Below are 25,935 nucleotides of genomic sequence, written 5' to 3' on the forward strand. Positions count from 1 at the left end.
TTACGGGAGCTCTGGGTTAATGGCAAAAGCGTGGTCTGGATGCTGCTCTGCAGCCTTCAGAAAATCTGTTTGTTTGTTTTCCCCCTCGGCCGCGGTGCGCTTCCCACCTTTCTGCCATATGTTCTTGCATTCCTGCAAGACAGTAGCAGGGTTTGCACCTGGACAGCTGAAGGCCATGGGTGGCTCTGTGAGACCCGCACTGCCCTCCCTCCCTCCCACGCAAGCTAAAAAGGTATTTCCCTCCCGCTGAACCTTACAAGGTTTTCCTCCATATGCACTTCAGTAGGTTTTAACTTTTTTGTCTTGAATCCAAGCAGCTTTAATCAACATAAACGCTTGCAGTGGGTATAGGTTGCTGCATTTAATAAAGGGTGAGCTCCCCCTCCCTCCCAGCTTTCTCTTTCTTCTCTTCTTTCTTTTCATCCCTTATTTTGCATTCTGCCGCGTGCGATGAGCATTTAATCCCTGCCCTTCTGTCTGTTGAGATATTATGTTTTTTTAATAGTGCTTGTTTATGACTAAGGTCAAAGACAGTATTTCAGAACAAAAATTAGAGTTAGTTCATAATTGAGTACATATGTATGTTACTGTTTATTTTTATAGTTTGCTAATTTATTTTTAAACAGCTCGGTTGAGCCAACATGTTTATAGGTCTGTTTATCACATGTCTTGCCAGTCGGAGTGCTAAAGACACATGCTTTTCAATAGCACAGATCCGAAGTGAAATTAGATAATACCGCCAGGTAGCAATTTAATTACATTAATTGAATGTTTAGGTTGAAATGTAGTTTTGTAAAGGCTATAATGGAATACATTTATAAGTGTCTGCATATAAATCTTGGCATTTAAAATGTTATTCAAGCCTGCTGGCAGGGAAATGAAACTCCACTGAGTGTTTTTGAGGCAGAAGTGGGATATTTCACTATGACCGCTGTGCTTGCCATTGCTTGGGGTTTGGGCCCCATCCTGGCTGTTGGGAACCTCTGTGAGTGTCCCTTTCCGTGGGGAGTTACCTGGTTAGGAGGATTCATGGCCTGATCCAGGATGATGGGATCAGGAAACAACATCTCTGAGTCCTGATGGGGAGATAAGGGAGTGAGTCCCAATGGAGAGATGAGGGGCGAGTCCTGTGTTAGCCACCGTGGGTGGAGAAGGTGTTTGTCCTGCCGAAACCAAGTCCCTGTGGTTGTGCACGGAGCAATTTCCCAAGTCTGCCAGCTGCTGTACTGGATTGTACCTGTGGGTTCTGGCCGTGGGCTGCCTTCCCTGTGCAGGGAGCTGCTAAAGAGCCCTGGAAAGGCAGCTCAGGGGAGGCTCCATTGAAGAGCAGAAGCTGTGAATGAGCCGCGCTCTCCAGCCCGGATGAGGATTTAATCCTCAGCGTAAACATGTACAAATAACGCATTGTCAGGGGAGGGAAAGGGAAAATTCCTTTGGTTTGATGGTGCCCAAGAATAGCAGTGGTTGGGAGAGGATGGGAGGAACTGCTCTGGCACTCTTTGGTTTTCCTTACACCACCATTGCCTTTTGCATGCACCCATTTCCAAGCAAAATGCTAAAATCATGGCATTTCTCGTGGGAGTGGGGCTGGGCTTTTTGCACATCTCTTCTAGGATCCCGAGAGCTGAGCGAGTTTTCAAAAGCAAAAAGTAATCTAAATAAAAATGAGTAGGAGGTCACAGGTGGATTTTTATCAGAGCTCAAGGGTAGATAAGGTGTAACCAGAGGAGAGTCACAGCTGGTGCAGCATTCATGGTGGGTGATCTCCTTTTGGGTGCCTGCATGCCAGGAGGGATGGAGGAGGAAGAGGGGGGATATGCAAGGCCTAAACACCCGGGCAGTGGGAAGTGTTTGGAATTATGCTGGTGGCAAGCAGGCCCCTGGCATTTCTCAGGCTCTTGTATCCCATACAAGCCAGGAAAAATGCTTCAGGCTCGGCACAGGGATCTTTCCATCTGGTTTGTGCACACACTTGTGTGTGGGAGCTTGAAGCCTCTCTTCCCTGGTGTTTATCTGGGTTGGGATGGTCAACTGAGGTGTGGGTTTTTTTCCCTGCTCTTGAAGGGTTGATGTGTGCTTTCAGCCCCTTGCCAAAGCATGAGTAACATTGAAATATGGGTTCCTCAAGTTGAGGTGCCTCCAGTGAATCTGGCATTTTTGGCAGTCATGGCTGTGTCTTGGCAAAAGCTCCAGTTTCTTCTCCGTTTTTTGGATCAAAGGAGGATTCCCTGTGTGTCTTGATGGACCTTTGTGGTTTGGCCTTGTGGGTCAGGTTCTGCTGAAAAAACACAGCACAAAGGTATTGCTGGACAGGCTTTGATGCACATAGTATAAAATATTTAACTGTGTTAATAGCATTTGCTTTCTTTCCCCCTTTCTTTCCCCACCAGTCTATAAAGTGATGATTCTTTGAGGGCCTGATCTGCACTTGAATATGGGGTGGCTATTTGTCCCCTCCTTTGGTAACTTGTGACTAACTGTCTTCAAAAGCTCTTACCAGTGGGGTTTTCTCATCTCCTCTCCTTTTAGCTGAAAATAAGTGACTGATTTCTATATTTTCATCTTACAAAGGCTCATCTCTGGCTTAAGACCAACTAGGTCTTAGTTTGTTCTGCAAAAAAAAAAAATATATATACTCCAAATCAGAGGACTTTCAATGAAAGTCACAACATAAAACTGAAGTTAGAGTGGCCTCCACCAGGTGATTACTGTAATTCTGAGTGCTTATTGCTGGGCTCAAGGTTTCTGAATGCTTGGGAATGATTCCAGCTTGTTTGGGCTTGGGAACAAAACCTCTCCGTGATGCTGCAGCCAGGGTGGAAGGGATCCAGGGAGCGTTGGGAAGCAGCACAGCACCATCCCCATGCTGAAGGCTTGTTTTAATGACTAAAGCTAACAGAGCATCCCATGGCATTGCAGTGGGAGTGTTTTCAGGCTCAGTTCAAAATGCTTATTTAAAAATAATCACGGCCTAAAAGCTGCCTTTTTTAGGAAGGGGACCAAGATGTCAGACTGCTGTATTAAGGATGCTGAAGTGGTACCTGTTTTAGGATCAGATTGCAGTCTTTTTGGGTTGGAGGGCATCTTTTTCAGCCCTGATTCTGCTGCTATCCTTGCAAACAAAACCAAAGTTGGTTTTGTCTCAGTTTTTGTCTCAGGTGACAGAGTTGGTGTGGTAGAGAACAGCTGCAAACACTCTTTTGAGGTTTTATGTAGCCCAGGCTTTGAGACTTGAGCACAGGAGTCGATAAAGTAGCTCTGTTGATGGTCTTCTGTTACATTTGCAGTGGGATCTGTGTTTTTAAGATCTTTTTTCCCTGAGTCTTTGAGGGTAGGCCACTTAAAGGACTCACAGAGCTGTATTTTCTTTACAGTAATGAGGCATCATGACATTCCAGTTGTGGGAAATCTGATAGACTTGGGAGACCCTAGGAGGGTAGAAAATTACTTAATTTACTTCTTGTGCAATAGTCTTAATTTTCAACTATTTGAACAACTGATTGCTGGGGCAATCATCAGATCTTCAGAGTAAGATGTTTCCTGCTGGAGCTGAGCATTAGCTAAATCAGCGATGGCAAAACGGAGCGATCGCACGCGTCCATCCGAGGGCAAAGAGGAGAAATTAAATCCCTGAACCCGAGCTCCAGTGCTTTCTTCTTTAGTGGGCAGGGTGAGGCAGGTGAGGCTCACCTGCTCTGGTGGCTGGCTCCCAGGTGGGGAGCTGGGGCTGCCTGCCTGTGGCAGTGGCTCTGGTTGGCTCCAGCAGGGAGGAGCTGGGTCTGGTTTCCTTCTGAGCTCTCTGCTCAGTGATTCCCCTGGTATTTGCTCATTGTGAGTAAGAGTGATAAAATCTGGTGGTGGAATTACATTATGTCTTGGGTGCTTTCTTTCCAAATTAGTGGTAATCCTACGTGTCTTTGACCCATTTCACTGAGACAGAGGGCTGGATTCTGCTGCGTGTTTTCTGTGAGCAGCTGGCTGGAGCAAACAGACCTTGAGTAAAGGGATTAGAAACCAGCCCTTCACTTGGGTGAGGTGTTGCAGTCCTTGTGCTGTGGAGAGTCCTTTCTTTGAGTGAGTTTTCCTCACAAGCCTTGCACAGGTACCCGCTCATAAAGAGACTGGTGGTTTAGCTCACAGGGATGGGAATAGCAGCAGCAGAAGTGCAGAGCGAGGCACCCACAGTGATGGGGCCCATTTTATTCACCAAGATTGAGCTTGTCCTGGGGCAAAAAGGACAGAGGACTTCTCATTTTGAAAACTCAGTGCCACTGAAAAAAAAGTATTTGAGATTGTTCAGAAAGGCAAATGGGCATGGATGTTCAGAGACCTTCTTTTGCCTTCCCGTGCCAGCAGAAAATGAAAAATTCAGTGTGAAAGTATTTTCTTATTAAAAGAACCCTGAACTGGACTATAAAATGCAATACTAATTTCTGAAGGCTGAGAGCTTCATGAGTGAGAATATTTAATTACGGTGGCAAAGTACAAACATTTCCTTGCGAGCGCTCATTGTATTAATAATAATGAATTAATTCCTTGGCTAAAACATACATCCTGCTCCTGTTCTTTTTTAGTGGGCTGGGAATCCGATCCCACTTTTTATTTTGCTGAAAACCGCCCAGCAAGTAGGGAGGGTAGAGGCTGGACACTATTTATATAAACAGAGGTTTTCTGTTCCGCTGTGGGGATGGCGATGCCGGGCTTGCACGGTTTTGGTTTAGCAGAGGCGGCGAGGACTTTAAGCCGATCAGCTGATGCAGGGGGCCCGAGTATCTGACTGCTGCAGCGATAAGTGTCTGTACAAATATTTATACAATCCCGATAGTCTTTTGGATTGCATTATTACAGCACAAAAAGCTGTCAGGTTTCCAGGCTTTCCGAGGCGTGCTTCTTACGAGGCTGCCGTTGGTTTTGCCAGCGGACACGGGCGAGCTGCGCTGCCTCCCGGAGCCGGCTGGAGCCGCGTCACGGCCACAACGGGAGCAGGGAACGTGCTGAGCCCCTGCAGCACCCAGCCCCAGCTGATCAGCTCCGTGAGAGCCTGATGGCTCAGTTAGTTCAGGCTTAGCACTGAATTCATGCAATTCCGTGGCACAGGGCTGACTCTGAGCAGCTGTGGATTGAGACTGTGGGCTGAAGGAGCTCAGAGCAAAGGGTGATGGAGACTAACCCCTCTGTTTTAGAGAGGTATTTCTATTCCAGGCTGCAAACTCCCACCTTGTCCTGGAATGCTGCTCCTTCCCAGGGTCACTCACAGAGGGTCTGATCCCAAGTCTGCAGCTGATGGTTGGAGGCTTCCTGTTGATGCAAATGTCACGTCAGGCCCCATATAGGAAAATGACAGTTGTCACCCAGAAGGAGGGATTAAGAGGTTTTAGTAGCTAATGTGCAGGTGTAGATGGATTTGGATAGGTGTGGAGGAAAACTCACCTTGTGCCTTTCTGCTGGAAATTAGTCCAAATATCCCCATAGGTAGATATCCAGGCATTGCTGATGTTTTGATCGAGTTCTGCACTAGATTTGTGTTTTTTCTTAAAGCTTTCTTGGAGCCACAGGATTTCAGGATCCTAGTGGCGCTCTGGAATAGAATTTGACAACGAGACTTCAATTCCACTTCAGATCGGATATATGCAGGCAGGGTTCACACTGCTTGCTGCCATGAGGCCAAAGGGATTATTCCAGATCTACAAAACCAACAAGAGTTTGAGTCAGTGGTAGGGAAAGCTGGAGGCTTCACCAAAGTGACGGGAATAAATTGAGCGCTGTCAGTGGAAGGCAGTGTCTGTTCTGGAGCAGGGTTGGAATACATCAGTAGCTGCCCCAGCCCTGGCAGAGAAAGCCTTGTGTTTTCACATGCTGATAGTGATTGCCTGTCCTGTTCCACTTAATGGTAAGATTAGGAGCTAGGAAAATATTTGCAAGGTTGTGAAACCACAGTCTGGGGTTGCTGAGGGCCTCCTGGTGTCCTTCAGCATCACAGTTTGGGATAGCCTTGGTTTTGGGGGATGAGTGTGTGTCTTCTAACAGCTTTAAGTGTCTCTCCAGAGGTTTCAAAGGAGTGGGCTCTTTACTTCCAGTGCAGCATTTGTTTGTTTTTAGGGCATGTTTTTCCCCAAGGAAAGAAGAGGAGCAATCCCATGATCAAAGGCACAGAGCAAATTGCTGCGGAATTTCTGCTTGACAGTATTTGAATACAAAAAGAAGTAGTATATAATTTTAGTATATAATTTATAAATGAGTCATGTGTGCCTCAGCTCTGGCCTCCTGGAGCAGTGTCAGAGCAGTGTCAGGCTCAGCAGCTTGTGTCAGCCCATCACCTGGGATGTGGTGCTGTTCAGGGAGAGCAGAGCCATGGGGCTGCTCCCTCCACATCCCTGGCTGTGGTGAGCCCCTCTGCTGCTGCAACACTCTGGCTTGGATAGGTGAGCTGCATGCAGGGGAAGGATCAAGTGACTTGGAGAGGAAAACATCACCTCCTGATGTTTGTGGTAAGGAATAAAGCCAGGTTTTCCATGGTGGCTGGTTAATTCACTGGGACTCCTTGAGCTCCCAGTGCTGCAGCACCTCTGCTTGGCCAGTATCACTGGGCAGGCCATGCCCAGCACAGCAATGTGCTTAGCCAGATAACAAGGGCATTAACCCTGGTTTTCTGCCCATGTTCTGAAAGGAGTAGCCCCATTCCTGAACTTGGACCTGCAAACCTTGTGTCTGAGTTGTCTCACTTGGCTGCTGCATTGCTGCTGAGCCCGGCTGCAGTGGGTGCAGTGGGGCACACCCCTCCTTCCATGCAGCTATTTGAGCTCTTGTGGGGCAGTGCTGTGCTCAGAGGAACTTTAGCAGGATAGGAACAATTAGGGCTGGTTTTCTGAAAGTAGTAGGCATTAAAAATGCCTGTTAGGCTTGGAAGGGCTGCATGGGTTTCCCTGGCAGCCTCTCCTTTAGTTTCCAGCAGGGATGTGCTCTGCCACTGCAGCATCCCAACTTCAGAGGCAGATGGAAACAGTAAAGTGCTCAGGGCAACTTTAAGGCAGCATTATTAATGTCACAGCCCCAAAAAGGAGTCTGTGTAGTGTATTGCTCGATGTATAGCTGGAGATTCTGTTTGGTGTCTCACAGGCAGCATAGGTGGAGCAGGCAGGTTTTGTAGCGGTTACCTGTGCCCCTTGCTGTTTTCTCTAGTGCCAGTAGCTCTCTGGATGGACACAGTGGCATGGGACATCCTCACCATGAGGCCAGAAGTGCCTCTAGGGACACACCACTTTGGAGGGCTTTTAAAAGCTCAGCTTTAGAGGAGATGGAAAAGTTTGAAGCAGAATTGCTTCAAACAGCTTAAAAATGTGGGATATGTGGTGGAAGGGGCCCATGTACTGCAACTGTTTGCAATCTGCTCTGATCCTGGTCACCCACATCCTACTGAAGGGGGTAAGGAGCTGCATCAAGGGTGCTTCCTTGGCTCCTATTTTGGTGTCATCCAAGGCTGTGGAATCTCAGTGGTGGCAGGATCTCTGTGAAGCTGAGAGCTTAAGCAGCAGCAAAGCTGGAAGGTGGGCAGGGTCCAGACGTGCACATCCTATTCCAAAAGCGAGGGCCCAGCAGTTTGCCTCAGGATTGGGACTGTAAATTTGTCACTCTCTAAACCAGTACCAAGGTCAGCCCTCGGCTCTGTGGCTGGTCCCTGCAGACTGTCCCACAGATAGCATCTTACAGCACCTGCCCTTGTGCAGGGCAGAAATCAAAGCTGTGTGCACCTGCTTGCAAACATCCAGGTACTGACTGAACGTTGTGAGCAGCCTCAGCACTGAAATGGCAAACCTGCTTTAGAAGATGGCCTTTAATCACAGCAAAAGCTTTCCCTCTGCCGAGGTGCTGACTGGAGTGCAGGTGCAGGGGAAGGGCTGGAGCTGCACTGGCTGGTTTCTCAATCTCAGGAGGTGATGAGGTGTGCTCTGGGCACAGCTGGGTGACCAGCAGTCTGGGATGTGCCATTCAAGGGCTGATGATCACGACTTCGTGAGGATTTTTAACATATCTCTCTTTACTCTGAGCATCTTCTAGTAGTGACACGTGCCCGAGTGGACAGACAGACAGACAGGTGGTGGGATGCTGCCCCACAAAAGCCCACAGGGAGCCCACAGCAAAGCCCGCAGAGCCAGCTGCTGCCCCAGGCGTTGCCTCAGCGGGCAGATGTCGGCGTTGCTCAACGCCAGCAGGACCCCAGTGTCTGTTTATTAACGGATAAGATGGTCGGGCCGGCACACGGCTCCCAAGCCAGCCTGTGCAACTCCTGTGGTTTCCAACCGTACTTATCAAGGGAGGGGGCAGCCTGCCCAGCCAGGGTGTTTCCTCTAATCAGTATTTTCCCATGCCAGTGGCAGGCAGATGTGCAGGGGGCAAAGGCTTGGCCATCTCTCAACAGCTGCTCAGGGGAAGGAGTCACCTAAGGCAAGGCTGGGGAGATGAGAAGAAACAAGAGCAAGCCAACATTCCCCAGTGCAGGGTAACACGGAGGGAGTTCACAGACACACCCTTGGTCATGAACTTCACCGTCCCATCTAGAAGGAACCAGCTCCTTGCAGCATTGCCTAGCAATGAGTTCAGTTCCAGAAACCCTTCTCCAAGTCCCCTTAGAGGGATCTGCTGTTGTGCGCCCCGTGTCCCCGAGCCGCCGCAGGCAGCGCGAGAGTGTCGCGGGCTCAATTTAACGGCATCTCCCCTGCTTATCAGACTATATAATAAACATGGCTTTTAGGGGGGACTTTTTGGGGAGGGGTGCGAGGCAGGCGGTGAATGGAGAGGCCAGACACCATTGTCTGGCAAGAATGTGAGTCGCCCTGGGCTCGCCTTCCAAATTGTCCCAGCATCAATCCCCCCTCCTTTGCTGGATTTCCTTCTCCAGCCGGGGTTTTGTTTCGGAACAAGCGTTGGTCAAACAAGCTTTTGTTTGCGGTCAGTTGCTTGGCACACATACACCACTTCTGGTGGGGGACAATGAGGAAGCTGTTTCGGGGGCAGCTGCGGTGGGACTGAAAGGGAATACTGATGGAAAAAAGGGCGCGGGGAGGAAATGGCTGGGTGGAAATTAATTGGGAGGATCTTATGAAGTCTGGGTGCTCTGCAGCGGGGTCGGCAGTGGCGGGGAGTCCTTCGATCTTGCTGTCTCATCCTGCTCTTGCTGCTTTGTGACTTCTTTCCCCCAGGGTACCCTGCCTCAGAGCAGAAAGTTGGACAAAATATTTGTGACTATGCTTTCTAAAAAGCTTTCTTTCAGGAAGAAGTAAACTTATTTACAGCAATAATAGAGTTTAAAGGAATTGTATAAGTGAGACCGACTTCTTTGTCAGCAAAAATTGCAGCAAAACTGTTCATAGATGACATTACCTAAATGACATTACGTACGTATGTCCTTTCTTTCACATTTCCTGTAATCCTGTTATGGCATTGTCCCATTACCTCAGGCACTGTCATCTTTAAATGCTGTCAGATCTTAACTGGATGGCCAAGGACATCAGAAAAGGATCGAGGTGAAGCTGATGGCAATTTCAGACCTGTTGTGTATATGGCCATCTCCCAGCCTGCCCCTGGATGGGGTGTTTTCTGATAACATGTTCAGGTAAAGTGATGACTCAAGGACTTGCACATCTTCTGTGCAGCTGCTGCCCATCCCCACCACATCCAGCACCCTGTTTTGGGAAGTGCAGGGTGTCAGGCACAGACAGAGGTGGCAAGTATGAGCTGTGTGCTTTGTTAGAAAGTGCTCCCATCCCCAGGAAAATGAGGACCCAGAGGTCAGTGGATGGAATGAGCAACTCTTCTACTCCCTGTACAGCCTTCATGGCATTAATGACCATTGCAAAGCACGTGGATTTCCTGGGACTTAAGTGCAACATCTTGCTGTTAATACTTTTAATATTATTGCTTACTACATTACACCAATTTCTTTTACTCCAACCACGAATGGGCCTCTGTGGCTTTTCAGAAGTGCTCTGAGACGTGGCAGCAGATGGGAGGATTGCTACTTCTGCTGCTCACCTGCTGAAATATTCAGCGCTCTTAAATGCGTGGAGTGGGGAGCGTTGGCGTGGAGGCAGTGCCTGTTTAAACTGGCAGCCCTTCTCACCAGGTTACAATAGTGATGGTGATAGCTGCCAGCTCCAGGGGCAGGAACTGTCATTTTGTTATCTCTGGGTGCAGGGCTGTGCTCTTGAGGGGTTCTGGTCCCCCGTGGTGGCTGCTGGACCCGGCTGCAGTGCAAACAGCAGCAGCCCTGAACCTGAAGCTCTGGCTGCAGACAAAATTCTGTGGTCAGCCATGCATGGATGGATCCGGTTGTCCATCTTTGGCCCTGTGGGCTGGTTTTCCCAAAAAGCAGGGCTGCTCTGTGTGCTGGCAGCAAGGGAAGTGATGCCAGCATGTGGCTCCCAGGTGGGTTGTCCTGGCTGTGTGGATGTAGAGGTGCTGCTGGCAGGTCACAGTGTCCTCCTGTGCACCTGAATGTACAGCAGCACGTGTGGGCTGCCATCAGCAGATGGGTGATGGAGATCCCACCCTCCTTGTGAAGAGTCAGAAGAGGAAGACTCATGGATGAAGAGCAGGAGAGTGGCTCATTCAGCTGCATTCATTTGGCCCAGCACAAGGGTTAGACAGCATCAAGGCTTCGTTTAGTCCCAGGGATGCTGAAGACCATGGCCTGGATCCACAAATTTTTCTGCTGAAAAATAACAGTGAAACAGTCCCTGGAATAAGGAAGGATATTATCATATGACCATGTAGCCTGCATGGGAAGTTGTTTGCTTGATCAGGTGAGGGTATGGGGGTTTTTCTGAAGGTTGTATTGGTGTCTAAGTGCTGGCAGTTAAAACATTTAATTGTATTTTCCTGTAAGAAAATGCATATATTGCTGAAAACTAGGCTTCTATACAATCTGTTTTGTATGCTTAAAAACCCTGGCTTTCATTTAGTTCTTTACCATCAGTGCCATCTTAATGCATCCTCCAAGGCCAGTCCTCAGGTCTCTGCTAGTCTGAGGCTATGGGTGGGCAAAAATGTCCATGCCAGGACGTCCCTCATGAGTGCAGCAGCTCTGCCCCCTTCTCCTGCAGGATATGTTGGAGCCATCTCATCACTCCATGCCTCCCACAGGCCCGAGAAGGCTCTCCCTGGAAAGGTCTCAATCCAGTGCTTCTTAACTGGACACGGTTTTTGTGGATTCTTGCCCATCTGGCTACAATTGATGGCTTTTTGGATGCTGGAGGACAATTTTTCTCTCCAAATCTCTTAATAACTGAAGATTTGGGTGTGAAAGCACTAACTGCACACAGTTCACTGGGGCTTTTTTCAGTCATAGCTTGGATTTTTTTCCCCCTATGGGCACAGGAACCATTTATAGCCGAGGTGGGCCGAGTTTGCAACTTATTAATCTCTCCCTTGCATGTGGGTTGAAAAGAGACACCATGCCTTTATCAAGTGCCAGGCTAGCACAAAAGCCTATGCAAAATCATCATCAAATCCTATTAGAGGTGGAAAATATCTCTTAGATCATCTCATTCATTTCCCTGCCAATGCTAGACAGTTCCTGAGAGTTAATTTTCTAGCGTCTGCCGCCAACTCCCTGTGTGACTGCGGGTCTGTCATCTTGCCTTTGGGTTGTCACTGTAACTTCCACGCGTTTCTATGCATTTCCAAACAAGCCCTGTTTTGTTCAGTCATTGCCTGTGTTGCTGTTTGCCCTGCATGAGGTGTTATCAGTGGTTTCCACTCTGGAGAGCATCACCAGACCTTGCATGTGGTTGGGAAAGGCGTCCCCATGGAATGGGGCATGCTGGGTGCTAAGGGAAGCTGGGGACGTGCCGTCCCCTGGGCAGGGGCTCCATCCTCTGCAGCCACAGGTATTGGGGAAATGAAATCTCAAAAGGTGGTTTCTCTCCTGCCGTTGTGGATGGATGCAAGCAGATTGTCCCCCATAAAGCAATTCCCCTCTCCCAGACCCTGCTGGTGCCACCTTTGATAAACTCCCACCCCGAAGTTCTGGACTGGCTGTGACATCCACTTGTCAGGGAGAAAAAAATAATAATAATTCAACACTGGAGCTATTTATAGCATTAAGCAGATGCAGATTTCACCAGGGCTTGTTTCAGAGAAGGAAATGACATCTAGGAGCAGGATAACCTTACTTGTAACTTCCCGGTAGTGCCGGCGGCTGTGATTGAATTCCCCGGCATGGCAAGGGTCTGGGCAGCCCTGCCAGCCCTGGAAAGGTCAGTCCGGCAGCTGTCACCCAGAAAGCATCAAAAGCACGGGCTGTCGATAGCGACCTGCATTTGCAGAAAATCTGAGGGCTTTCTAATTAACTGAGGATCTCTAAATTAGAGCCAAGCCACTCGACAAGCCCCCTCGTACGCCATAAGTGTCAGGGCTCAGCTGATCGGCGCATCTAACAAGCGGCTGATTTTTAACAGTAGCTCTGAGACTCAATCAGCTCCTAATGGCTCCGTTTCAAAACGTTTCAGTGCATTTTTCATCTCTTACTCTGGAATTTATGCTCTTTGTTCCCTGCTCAAATATTCTGGCGCTCTTCCTTAATTTCAGGCTTCTGCCTTGCGACAGCTCCTCTACCCTAACTAGGCAGCTCATTGCCTGCCTTTCCCCGTGTGCGATTCTCTGTGGCCACTCACTCTGCTTTCTAATCAGTAAGTTTCAGAAATTCCCCCTCTCTCTCCCCCCTGATGTATAGGTAGTGCTGCAGGGTCTGGAATTTCCTAATTAGAAGGAAGCCCATATTTAAGCAGGCCCGGTGTAATAGCAGCTGAAGAGTGGTTTTATTTCAGCTTTAAGATAGGGAGCCAGTTTGGAAATGCACCTGGTTTTGACTTTCCCCTTGCTGCTGTTCCGTGGTGCCACAGATTTGGGTGGTGATGCTTCTGATTTACACCATGGACGATGAGATTGAACCCTCCTTTCAGCTGCATTCATTCAGCAGAGTTAGGTTTTGCACATTTAAACTGAGGGCTTCGAGCTGCTGGGAAAACGAGTAGGGGATCTTTTCTGACACGTAACTCCTGCCGCTGGTAATGAGACCCGTTGATGCATCCTTGGCAAGGCAGCAGGATAAACTCCCACCTAAACAGTGATTGGGAACAGATAAATTCCATTCAGGAAGGTAGAGAGTTAATCAGCAACTCTTATAGACGCCTCCACGTGTGTTTATGTTCCAACGGCTTATCCATATCTTGGCAATTATTCATGTGAAATAGAATATAAATCCCACAGCCTAATTTTTCTTTGAAAAAATTTCCTCAGGTGATCAAATCCTGAAGTGCATCTTCTATTCCAGTGGTTTTATCAGTAAATCAAATTTTTATCATTTATCAGCAAAAGTTAGATTTAAGCATCTTCACTGTAATGTTTGAAAGATGAACATTTGTTTCAGCGGGTACTGTGCCAATCAATAATCTTCCAGCTTGACTCAGCTATCAATTATTGCTGCAATTATTTGTCTAGTTGGATATTTAAAATGTCATCAGAAAGAGATGATTACATATTCCAGAAAGCAAGGCACTGTATAATCAGATGAACTGAATTCAGTTAAATGTAGTGTGGTACTAACCTGTCCTTCAAAGCTGAATTCTGCAGCCACGACTGAAACAACAGCTTTCTGCATTATTGTAAGGAAACGGATCTTAACCTTGGAACGGCGCGTGTTATTGGGGTCGGGTAATACTCGGCGAGAAGAGACCTTGCAAGCCTGGAAATTGAATCAGCCTTACTGACATAAAAGAGGGAGGTGGGGTTGGTTGGTTTTTTGTTGGGTTTTTTTTGGGTTTTTTTTTGGAGGGGGGGGGGGTTTGGGTTTTTTTGGGTTTTTTTATGTTTTTGGTTTTTTTCGGAGGGGGGAGGGCTGGTTTTTTTGGATTTCATCTGCAAATCTATAAATAAGGAGATCCATTCTGTATCTGCCTTTCTGGGAGTTTCAGCTCCTGAGCTCGGAGCGCCAAATTTCCGCATGCCCTTTTTGCATTCCTTGACTTGATGTATGTGTGGTAAATACTCTCTGTGCCCCGAGAATGCAATAAAGCTGTAGCAATTCTTGCAAGTCTTACATCCTTCCAAACTCCAGATATTCAGAGTATTATATCATTTTCAACTTCAAGGATATCTCAGCGATGGAGAGGAGACAGGATAAACCAGAGAAGACCCGACAACTTTACGACACCTTTTGGTCCTATTTGCAAAGCAGAGATGGGAAAAAGAAATATATAATTTATTGATTCTACTAATACTTGCTTGTGCAAGTTATGAAACTAAACGTTGTAGGATCTGGTTCAGCACTTGCTGTGCTTGCAACTCCATGGTGACATTGAACTTGCTCAGGGACAGAATAAACCTTTGCCTTCCTGGCAGATGATTTGCAGGTGGAGGTGTCATTTGGGGGAAGCTGCAGTTCCCCTGACCCACTTTGTCAGGATGGTTTGCTGCTGGCTAAATATCATTCATTTGGAAGTGAGAGGAAAGCGAGCCAAAGGAGAAGGCTGGGAAAGAGGAGAGTTTGAAGAGGATCTGTTTTGGGAAGGAGCTGGTAGAATAAAGCTTCCAAGGAGGTCCTCAGCCACTGACTTGCTGGGGAAGGGGACATTGGTGATGTGTGGCTGATGGAGAGGGCCAGGAGGGGCTCTCAGGGACCACCATATCTCTTCAAGGTGGTGGTGTAAATACATGTGGCTTTGCAGAGTCAGGTGCATCGAATAGAGACACTGAGATGGGAAAAACCAGCAGAAATACAGCAAAAGGCCATGGGTGGTGAAGGGACTTGATGGCCCAGCCGTGCTCTGGCAGCAGTGTCCCTGCTGCTGAGCAGCAGTGGGAAGGTGCCAGCCGCACTTTCCCGCTGGGATGGGGCTCAGCCATTTAGAAGCACATTGCAGCTCTCCAGGAGTGCCTCGTGCGGCAGAGCCGCCGCAGCCTCCAGCAAGGTCCTGCAGCACTAATCAGGTCAGCAGGCATTAGCAGTGTTCCCAGGAAAGCAGTGTCCTGGTGTTGGTCTGGGAGTCTCTGTGTAAGAGATACTGAGTGCACCATGTGCATTGCAGAGCAGCATCCAGCGCTCACCCTCGCCTGTGCTGGGTGCTGGCTGCACCGCTGAGCAGTGCCAAAACCAGTACAGACAGGGAGAAACACCCCCTGCCCCACACCAGTGGTGATCCCAGATGTTGTGCTAGAGCATCTCCTTCTCCTCCTGGGCAAGAAACTTTCTGAAGCGTGCTCTGCCTTTCACTCGGATGCCGCCGGCCAGGGAGAAAGCAGTAGAAAGGGGAACAATTCATTGCGTAGGTGTATGAGTGAATGAAATGATTTGGAAGCTCTTTGTAGCTGTGTAATTACAACACTGCATTTAAAAAGTGAATTATTGACTTGATTGTCCCCAGCAGCCACTGGGTAAATGCATAATTATGGACTGTTGGAGCCAGGTACTGTTTGCTGGGTAATCAGGTGAGGCTGTGGAAAGGCTTTGATGCCCTTTTTGTGGCAGGGCTTAGACGAGGCTTAGTCCTTGGTGCAAGGTCCAGGTGGACCTTCCAGCAGGGGACACACCTGGTGCCAGGTAAGTCCAGAGGAGCTGATTTAGAGGGTGTCACTCCAGTGATGCCACTCCTGTTTAAATCTTTCACAATCCCTATGCCTGTGCCTGGAAGAGGCAGTCAGGGACAGGCATGTGGGGAAGATTGTGCATGGCAGAAACACAGGATGGTTGGGGTCGAAGGGACCCTAAGGGCTATCCAGTTCCAGCCCCTCTGCCGTGGGCAGAACCACTTTCCACTAGACCAGGTTGCTCAATGCCCATCTAACCAGGCCTTGAACGCTGCCAAGAATGGCATCTGGGATGCTGGTTACTTGACTAAGGATGTTCTTTGAGATGTGTGGTGGTATCAGTGGAGAGTTCCTCCTGCAGGGCTGAAAACACTGCATAGTTCACCCTTTAGGTCCCAGCACTGGTGTTTGTAGTTCCTGGAGCTGCTTCCCACGTGGTGCTGAGCTCTGCATTGCCTCTCTTTCCCCACCCCGTAGCATTAGCGCATAGGGTGCACGTGTGCACGTGACCAGGTCGTCTTTGCTTGAGGGCTTTCTTCTAGAACTCCCTCAGAGCTGAATTTCAGGCACAGCATTGTTTTCCCGTGGCAGGTTTCTTCTGTTCCTCGCTAATCAAGGCGCGACAGATTTCCACCCCCCTTAGGTTTTAAAAAAGCACAAAATCAGTCGCAGGCTGATACCTTACTTGCCAAGTTGGAGCTGGAAGCAGATTTTCTTGGTGGCCAAATCATCATTGCCTTGAAAATGGTGACAGACGCTGAGGTCAGGCCACGGGACCCCAGCACCCCGTTGAGGCTCCGACAAACCATGTGTTTTGTTGCTTGTTGCTAATGAACAGCATTTTTTGGGGTGGGAATCTAAGTGTGTCGACTTTGGTTCTGGTAAGAAGAATGAGTAATGTTGAGGCTACGACCAAGGTGGTTACCCATGAAATAAATACCCATTTCTTCTCCAGGCAGGAACTGGTCTCCCTGGTGCCACCCCTTCCCACCCGCTGTTTCCTCAGGCCCAAAAAACTTCTGCTTTATGGGAACTTGAGCAGTGCTGTAAAACCCAAGGAAAGTTTGGCTTCGAGAGAAAATGGGGAATTCTTGGAGTTCCTCACTCCAGTCTAAATCTTTGACTGGCAAAGCAATGCCAGCTGCTGTTTTATTATTGCTGGGGCTTGGATTTCTTTTTGAAGTTTGAGGAGCCAACGGCATTAATGTTTTGGCCTGATTCTTCCTTAAAAAGGGTTTTTAAAGAAGGTGTAATGAAAAAATGGTGTTACTCATAGTTGGTTTGGAAAGTGTTTTCCCAGTTTTATTAATATGGTTTCAGGAAATCTGAATTTGCAAGCAGAATAATTATTTTCAGGAATATAAATATCAATATTGATATATCAATCTCAGTATTGAATATCAATTTCAGAAATACCTTTTATCAATGAGTTACAGTAAAGAAAATCCAGTAGAGATGGCAGATGGGGTGTTGAGAGTCCTGCAAAGCAAAATTTCTTCTGGATTTTTTGACTTTTCCATGACTAAGCTGGTCCCAGGACTCCACCAGGTCTTTGCATAAACAGCGTGGACTTGGTTTGCAGAACTTTATTTTCAAAGGCAGAACAGCCATGGTATTTCTTGTTTTTCAAGCAACACTACTTCCTTCAGATTCTTGGGGATATTTTCCTTTTTCACTGTTTCTTAACCTGGTTCCTCTCATGATAAAGAGAAAAGGTTAGAGAGCATTTGTTGTACACAACTGCAGCTCCTGCTGTTATTTAGTGTTATTCTGGGTATTATGAGAGCAGCAGTGACAGTGCTGATGCTCCCAGTGCCAGCAGCTGCTTAGGACTGGTTAATGACAGACCAGGTTAATCACGGGCCTTTTGCAATCCAGAGGATCAGGAGGAGGAATTAGTGCAAGAAGGAAAAAAAATACGTTTGGACAGTTGTTACAGTTTCCCTTGTGAGCTGGTGCCACCAGGAAAAGGTGAGTCATGCCAAAGCAGCTCTTCCTTACTGAGGGAGAAGTGGCTGCTGCAGGAATGGAGCAGGACCCGCTTATCTCCCTTCCTCTGTCCCAACTGTTTCACCTCACTAGTTTGCAGTTGAAAGGAAACTCAGCAGTGTGGATTTCCAAATGAGAGAGAGAGGAGGGAAAAAAAAAAAAAAAAAAAAAAGAGATATTTGACAAGCCAGATGGAGAACTGAATCAAGTACAAGTGGTAACAATTAACTCAATTTTTTTTCCTTCCCCCCTTTAAATACCATAACAACTCTGAATTTATCAGTCCAAAAATCAAGCAGTCAGTTGACATTAAAGCTGAATAAAGAAGTTCCTGGGTTTGGCTCGGGCTGTTCCTCCCACGATTGTTTGGTGGCGAGCAGAAGAGAGGGAGGAGGATGCTTTAACTTCTGTCCTTGCTGTTGGATAGAGGAAGGTGTTAATGTGCCCTGTGGGTGCAGGTAGCCTTGGCTTTGCTTACACCTGCAGGTGTCTTGGGAAGGTGAGGGAGAACACAGGAGCAAGGCCACCGGGGAGGGATGCTGTGGAGAACAGGGGCTGGTCCAAGCAGCCAGGGCCACATCCTGCTTGGAGATTTCTTGGAGATTTCTCTGGCACGGGGATTTCTCTGAGGGAGCAAATCTGCAGCTGTGAATGGAATCCTTGCACCCACCATTGGCACAGGCACAGCCACAATCCACTGCTGATGGATTGTTTGGGAAAACACTGGGAAAACTGGGTGCCTCTAATGCTCCGTGTTTGTGTGCAGCTCCTGCAGTGCCCTGGGGTAGAACACACCTTGTGTTTAATATCCTGCTCCTAAAGCAGGGGCTCCTTCCCCACACAGCATCCTGTGCTGTGGGCCTGGTTAGGTGCACCCAGAGGATGCTGCGTGTGCTGTGTCCAGCAAGCAGCTTTCCTGGATCCAGCCCTGACTTTTGAGAAACTAAGGAAGCTCTTCCAAAGCACATTGGCACACACATGCAGATTATTCCATTACTCACTTGGCAGTGCCTGAACTTGCATGCCTAGCTCCAGAAAGGCTTTTTTAATTTTTTTTTTTTTTTTCCCTCCCAGCAGTGGCATCTAGCTGACAGCTTCTCCTCCCAGCTGGTCTTCTCCCCAGCATCTTGTCTGGCTTTGCTGCTGGTGGCTGTGGAGATGGCTGTGGTTCTTGCTCTGAGCCATCTCTATTGTGCCTGGAAGTGTTGGCTTGCTCCAGCTCGGACTCTCGGAGCGTGCTGGGTGTATCTGTGAGCACAGCACCAGAAGCACCAGCTTTTCCTTAATATAAAAAAAGCCCCTTAATGCTGAATGCAGCTATCTCTTCATATTTTACTGAGTAATTGTGCCAACTGCCCTCAAAGGCACTCAAATGCCAATATCCATCCCACTCATTTGTTAACATTTTGCGGATCAGAAGCTAAATCTGTCACTCGTGTGTCACTGGTTAAGTCACTTCTTCTGGGGGCATGGCAGGCTAGAGCTGTTCTGCTGCCTTTTTTTTTTTTTTTTAAAGCAGGAGCCAATAACTTGAGAAACACTGGACATTTGTGCTTTAGTGAAATGCTGTGCCTCATCACTGGTCTTTTGCCATCCTGGATGTAGAGAAGGAATAAAAACGTAATGGTGGTTGATGCTTCAGTGAGTGAGGCCAGTCAGGTGTCATCTTGGCCCCAGTTTTGTATTTGGGTCATGGTATCCCCATGTAATTCTCCTACAGGGGTAATTTCCAAAGTAGGAAGAAAATGAGCAGTAAAATTGACTGGGAGGAAAATGTACACACAAAAATGCGAATGGTAATTGGAAGCTATTTGTAAAGAGTTGATGAGCTGTCCAGGAAGGAGAGGGCAACTTTGGCCCCAGTCCAAAACCCACTTCACTCGCTTCAGTGGTGAGATGAGAACAGCAATTAGATATTAGAAAAATCAATATACGACAATTAAAAAAAAATGGGAAATGGATAGGAATCAATCGCAGTGAGAAACCATGGCGGGTAAGGAAAACTTGTGCCTGGCACCAGTGGGGAGAGGAGGAGAGAGAGAGCTTCTCAGGATCCTGGAGAAGAAGGAAGGGATAAATAGAAGAGGCAGTAAGGTAGAAATTTTTGATAAATATTTCTGCTGTAGACCTGGAGAGCAGCCATGTTATGTTTCTGTGTCATAAGGTGGGTGATGATGTTTTTTTCTAGCTCATTAGTAGTCAGGGAGGATATGAGCAGAGAAAAAAATATTTCTTCTTCAATGGAGAGAGATATTTTTGAATAAAAGGCCCTGAAAAGTTGCACCCAAGGAACCCTGAAAAGTTAACCTGTGATGCTGGTTTTAAGAAAGCTTATGAACTGGGAAAATGCTGTCAAGAGCTGGTCAGGGTAAGGTGAGAGAGTTGGCAACACTTTGCTTATCTCTTCTGGGCAAATTAGTGGAAGAATCAACGTGAAATTCAATTGATAAAGAATTAAAGGATAGAAACATAATTCATGCCACTCAGCCTAGATTTATGGAATATGGATCTTGTCAAATAAACCTGGTTTCATTCTTCTGGATGACAACTTTGGTTGATAAATGTGGATGAAATAGACTGCACAGCACTGTGGCATTGCTTATGGGAAGACAGCAGAGCACTGGGTGGTTCTGCTGGCACAGGTGATGCAGAGCTGGCCAACAGACTGGGGGATGTGGGGCTTTAGCTGGAGAGCTCAGCACATGCTGGTGGGGGCCTCAGTGGTGCTTAGTGCTTTGTGGCTGATTAGAAATGAATATGCAGTTCTGGTTGATTGGCTTTGTGGGTAAAGCAGAGGTAGGTGCAGAGCAAGAGGGGCAGGTTAATGGACTGGTCTGGAAACTGTCAGGAAGGACGTGTATCAAGTCCAGCCTCATGTGGCCCTGGGCTGGAAGAGTGGAATCAGGGCTGTGCTTACAGAGCTGGGTGCAGTACCCTGGAAGGTATCAGCCTTGTGGGAAGCTAAGAGGAAAATCAGGTCCTTCCCAGCATGATGCCAGGATGAGAAAGGTGAGGGTGGTCCTTGGGTAGTGGAGGGTGGCCTCAGGACAGAAAAATAACTGGATTTTGAAGTGTGCCTCCGTTTCACAAAGAACACTGTGGTGTGTGTGAGGAGCCCATCGTGTACCAAGAGCTTTTCAGTGTTTCAACCACAAAAAGCCTCAAAATATAAAGAGAACAGGTAGAGGTTAGAGCTAGAGAAGTTCAGGTGGATCCCAACATCCGTCTGTGACTGTGGTGGCAAGCAGTGGGTGCTTTCCCTGTCTGCTGAGCTGGTTTGAGTAGATCTCACTGGGATTTTGTGCTCTGCCCTATGCTTTGCAGGGCTGGAGGGGGTTGTGCTTTACTGAAAGACAGTGTTGGTCGCAGGGAGGGTTAGAGGGTGAGAGCTGGGGGTCCCTTTCAGCCTCAAATTCCTGAATTGAGAAGTAGCCAAGGATGTGAGCTCCAGCTCCAGGATGTGAGCTCCAGCCCCACTGCTGTGGCCAAGGAGGTTCAGCAGTGACTCCGGACTCCTGGAAGTCAGCTGAAAGCCCCAGTGGCATCACAGTGGATGACAAATCCCATCACATTGTCCTGGTGGATGGTGAGGCACAAAGAGCCCTATGGGACCTTCTCCAGGTCTGTCCTTGGCCAGCACCACCTCACAGACCCGCCTCGCTTGCCTGTGGTCCAGATGTGTTAGCTGGGCCTGGCCCGCACAGTAAGGAGACATCAGTGCATATGGCCTTTGGGTCTGACTCTAGAGGGGACCCAAATGGTGTCCCAAAAAGCCCATGGTGGTGGTGGGATGGGAGCAAGGGAGGGCGAGTCCCTTCCCAGCCCAGGGATTGCCACGGCAGTCTAAGGACCCGTCTTGTTGCTGTGGATTAGTGCCATAATTTTTGCAGTTTGGCAAGGCTGCATCAGACTGGAACGTATCTCTAGGTGGTGATATGGTCAGTCAATAGCCTTCATAATTAATCAAGCACTAATAGACAAATTAGAAATCATGTCTCTTCGGAGCAGGAGGTGGAGACAAATGGCTGGTGGATTTTAACTGTTTCGCTCCATTGTTTTTTTGCCTCCCTTGAAAATGGTGGGTTGTTTAGGGAAGTTTTGTACATAAACATGATTTAAAATGTAAATTATTATCTTGATTACCAAACAAGGACAGTGAATTGAAAACTTGTTTTTCAGGCAAGCACATGAAGAATAATCTTACATTTTACACTCCACTAAGTCAATGTAGCCCTAATTTTGCTACGCAGGAAATCAATTCCAGTCTTTATAACAGTCAAAGATGTTATGAACAAAGTAAATTTGCAAATTATGGCAAGTAACACATTTATTGATGACTGTAGCTTAGGAATTTAGAATTTGTGAGCACTGTAATATAATAAGGCCGCTCTGGCAGGAGCTGAGTGAAATACAGATTATACGGTGAAACTGTAATGCATCATTTACTATTAGTGGACTGGTAATAATTACCAGTTTCAAAGCAGCTTTTTCCATGTAATCTTTAGTCTCAGTCGTAACAGCCCTTCTCATTGACATTATGATTACACGAGCTGCCCTTATGATCTAGAATATCTAGTTGATGGGAATACTAAAATGTGGTAGCAAACGCTCGATGTTGTATCCTCATTATAAGATAAAATGCTATTTTCTCTGACCTGATCTATAAGGTAGAGAGGCAAGGTAGTGTTTCGTTGTTAGCTCCTACCGTGGTGTTAAAAACATCCACTTCAATATGATGAAGCAAGATAATTTTTTTCTCCCTCCCCAAGCTCACAAACGAGCATAGGAATATGAAAGTCCAATTGAATTTCACTCTAATTTCAGCAGATTTAAGTATTTATCTGTGCTCACATGCCTGGCACATACTAAACACAACAGTGCATTTTATTCCAACGCAGGCTTCAGAGTGAAACATTAAATATTATTCCAAGGGCTTTTAAAGTGATTAAAGTGTTAAATGCCTGCTGTAGATGACTGAGGCTCTTTTCTTGCCTGATTCAGCTTCTCAGGCCAAACGTAGAATAGCGGCAGAGCCGGGAGGCAGGGAGGGAAGCTGGGATGGAGCAGTACAGCCAGTGCTGGGTCTCAGGATCACAGAATGGTTTAGGTTGAAAGGGACCTTAAAGATGCCTGGTTCTGTCCTGTATGCTGAGATCATCGAGGAGGAAAATGCCCACATGACATTTTCCTCCCCTCCTCCCTGTGAGATGGGAAAAAAGATGGGGGCACATAAAGTGATGTTCCCTTTCCTAATTCACCTTATTTGTTTTTTTTTAAATCTTGTTTTTCTTTGTATTAGGCAAATAGGGGAAACCTAATGAGGGCAACTGTCAGTGCAGCCTGTTTACACAAGAGAGATGCCTAAGGAGCAGATTCCTTGGGATGTAAATGTTGAGTCAGGGCAGGAATATGTGGTGAAGGCCAGTACCACCCCAAGTGCTGATGCCCTTGGAAGGCTCCTGGCTTATCTCTCAGCTAACCTCAATGTTATTTTTATTTGTTAAAATATCACTAAACAACAGCTCTGTGAGAACTGCTGAACAAGGCTGGAAATGAATTTATATCCTTACCTTAGCTTCAGTTTACCAGCATTTAGCAAAAAGCATCCATATGGGGGGGTGGAAGTGAATTATTTGCAAAATCCCAGTAATCAATAAAGGCACCCTCACCTTCGCCATATCTCACGCCACTCTTCCCTTGCGGGCGGCCCTCAAAAAGTTATTCATCCCCCTTGTTTTGCCGTATATTAGAAGGGGCTGCTTTCTGCTGTCATTATTAGCCGGCTTTTTGTTTAGTTATTTATTAGTTGGTTGCTCTTTTATAATGTCCGTGTTATCTCCAAAAATAAATTATCATGAAATAGAGTTAGCTCACTACTTGCCAAAGTGGCATTTACCATCCTCAGCTTCTTTTCAGCACGAGAGAAATAATGCGACTCCGGCAGGGCGCTCGGCCAGGCCTCCTGGCCGGCCTCCAGCTCTTTCCCTGGCGGAGCTGCCGCTCTCTCTGTCTTCTCCTTTCCCGGTCCTGTGCTCGATTTTTTTTCCTCCCCCCTTCCCTTTTTATTTGTATTTCTTTCCTTGCCCCAGAGGTGAATCTCTGCTAAGCAGCAGAAGTTGATTCTTAATTTTGTACACATTGTTAATCTCGAAATAAGGAGGAGACTAAAAACGTGCTGATGCCCAGCTTGCTGGCAGTTGTGATGCTTTGAACTGATCTGTGTGGAGTGCTTTTCAGAAAGGAATTTCTTTATTTTGTATTTATTTATATATTTATTTACATATTTATTTACGAATACTTTAAGCGCCTACAGCCTCAGTCAACTGAGTTGGAGCTGGATTTGATTGACTTTAACATCTCTTGCTTTTCTTGGCCTGTTTTATTCTATGGTTTCCCAGCATGGTTCAGTTTTGAACCCAGAGCTGGGCGTGGTGGGAGGAGGTGGATGTGCTTGCTGTGGGTGCCCCTCACCTCTTCCCATTCATGTCCCCTGCCTGTCCCTGAGCTGGGATATTCCTTGCCCAGCTCCCAGCTGAGTGTCCCAGAGGAGGAGAGGAGGTTAGGCGGGGAGGCGAGCGCTCGCCCGCCGCTGGACGGCCGGAGATTGACGCTGCTTGTTGTGTTATTTTGCAGGTAAAGATGAGCCCAGCAGCTACACGTGTACGACTTGTAAACAGCCTTTCAACAGCGCCTGGTTCCTCTTGCAGCACGCACAGAACACACACGGCTTACGGATCTACCTAGAAAGCGAGCACGGCAGCCCCCTGACGCCACGGGTTGGTATCCCAACAGGACTAGGTGCAGAGTGCCCTTCCCAGCCACCTCTCCACGGGATTCACATTGCAGACAATAACCCTTTTAACCTGCTCAGAATACCCGGCTCGGTCTCGAGGGAGGCGTCGGGGCTGGGAGAAGGGCGTTTCCCACCCACGCCGCCCCTCTTTAGCCCTCCCCCGAGGCACCATTTGGATCCGCATCGCATTGAGCGCCTGGGTGCGGAAGAAATGGCTCTGGCCACCCATCACCCTAGTGCCTTTGACAGGGTGCTGCGACTGAACCCCATGGCGATGGAGCCCCCCGCTATGGATTTCTCCCGGAGGCTGCGGGAGCTGGCCGGCAACACCTCCAGCCCACCCTTGTCCCCGAGCCGGCCCAGCCCTATGCAAAGGTTGCTGCAGCCCTTCCAGCCCGGCAGCAAGCCCCCGTTCCTGGCCACGCCGCCCCTCCCGCCTCTGCAGTCTGCTCCTCCTCCCTCCCAGCCCCCCATGAAGTCCAAGTCCTGCGAGTTCTGTGGGAAGACCTTCAAGTTTCAGAGCAACCTGGTGGTCCACCGCCGGAGCCACACGGGGGAGAAGCCCTACAAGTGCAACCTCTGCGACCACGCCTGCACGCAGGCCAGCAAGCTGAAGCGCCACATGAAGACCCACATGCACAAGTCCTCCCCCATGACAGTGAAGTCGGACGACGGGCTCTCCACCGCCAGCTCCCCTGAGCCGGGCACCAGTGACCTGGTGGGCAGCGCCAGCAGCGCCCTCAAGTCCGTGGTGGCCAAGTTCAAGAGCGAGAATGACCCCAACATGATCCCTGAGAACGGGGATGAGGAAGAGGAGGAGGAGGAGGAGGAAGAGGAGGAGGAGGAGGAGGAAGAGGAGGAGGACTTGAACGAGAGCGACAGGCCGGACTATGGCTTCGGGATGAGCCTGGAGGCGGCCCGTCACCACGAGAACAACTCGCGGGCTGGCGAGGAGGGCCGGGCGATGCCGGACGTCATGCAGGGCATGGTCTTGAGCTCCATGCAGCACTTCAGCGAGGCCTTCCACCAGGTCCTGGGGGAGAAACACAAGCGGGGCCACCTCCCCGAGCCCGAGGTGCACAGGGACACTTGCGACGAAGACTCGGTGGCCGGCGAGTCCGACCGCATCGACGAGGGGGCCGTCAACGGCCGGGGCTGCTCCCCGGGGGAGTCTGCCTCGGGAGGCCTGTCCAAAAAGCTGCTGCTGGGTAGCCCCAGCTCCCTGAGCCCCTTCTCCAAACGCATCAAGCTGGAGAAGGAGTTCGACCTGCCGGCCGCTGCCATGCCCAACACCGAGAACGTTTACTCCCAGTGGCTGGCGGGCTACGCCGCCTCCCGGCAGCTGAAGGACCCCTTCCTCAGCTTCGGCGACTCCCGACAATCGCCCTTCGCCTCCTCCTCCGAGCACTCCTCGGAGAACGGCAGCCTGCGCTTCTCCACGCCGCCGGGCGAGCTGGACGGAGGGATCTCAGGCCGCAGCGGCACGGGAAGCGGAGGGAGCACCCCCCATATTAGTGGCCCGGGCCCTGGCAGGCCCAGCTCAAAAGAGGGCAGACGCAGCGACACTTGTG

The 25,935-nt window shown here is 48.5% G+C and overlaps 1 protein-coding gene across 4 annotated transcripts in view; it reads left to right on the top strand.

Annotated features, from left to right (window-relative positions):
* Nucleotides 1–25,935, top strand: part of BCL11A (BCL11 transcription factor A) — a 75,124-nt gene that overhangs the window by 37,009 nt on the left and 12,180 nt on the right. For 2 of the 4 annotated variants that reach the window (XM_066546034.1, XM_066546035.1), the window contains exon 3: nucleotides 24,205–25,935. This exon is cut by the window's right edge. In XM_066546034.1, the coding sequence (XP_066402131.1) occupies nucleotides 24,205–25,935 (1,731 nt within the window). The remainder of the gene's footprint in view (nucleotides 1–24,204) is intronic. The other 2 variants (XM_066546036.1, XM_066546037.1) reach the window with 2 other exon arrangements.

Source organism: Molothrus aeneus, chromosome 3 (assembly GCF_037042795.1).
Source record: "Molothrus aeneus isolate 106 chromosome 3, BPBGC_Maene_1.0, whole genome shotgun sequence".
Lineage (NCBI taxonomy): Eukaryota > Metazoa > Chordata > Aves > Passeriformes > Icteridae > Molothrus > Molothrus aeneus.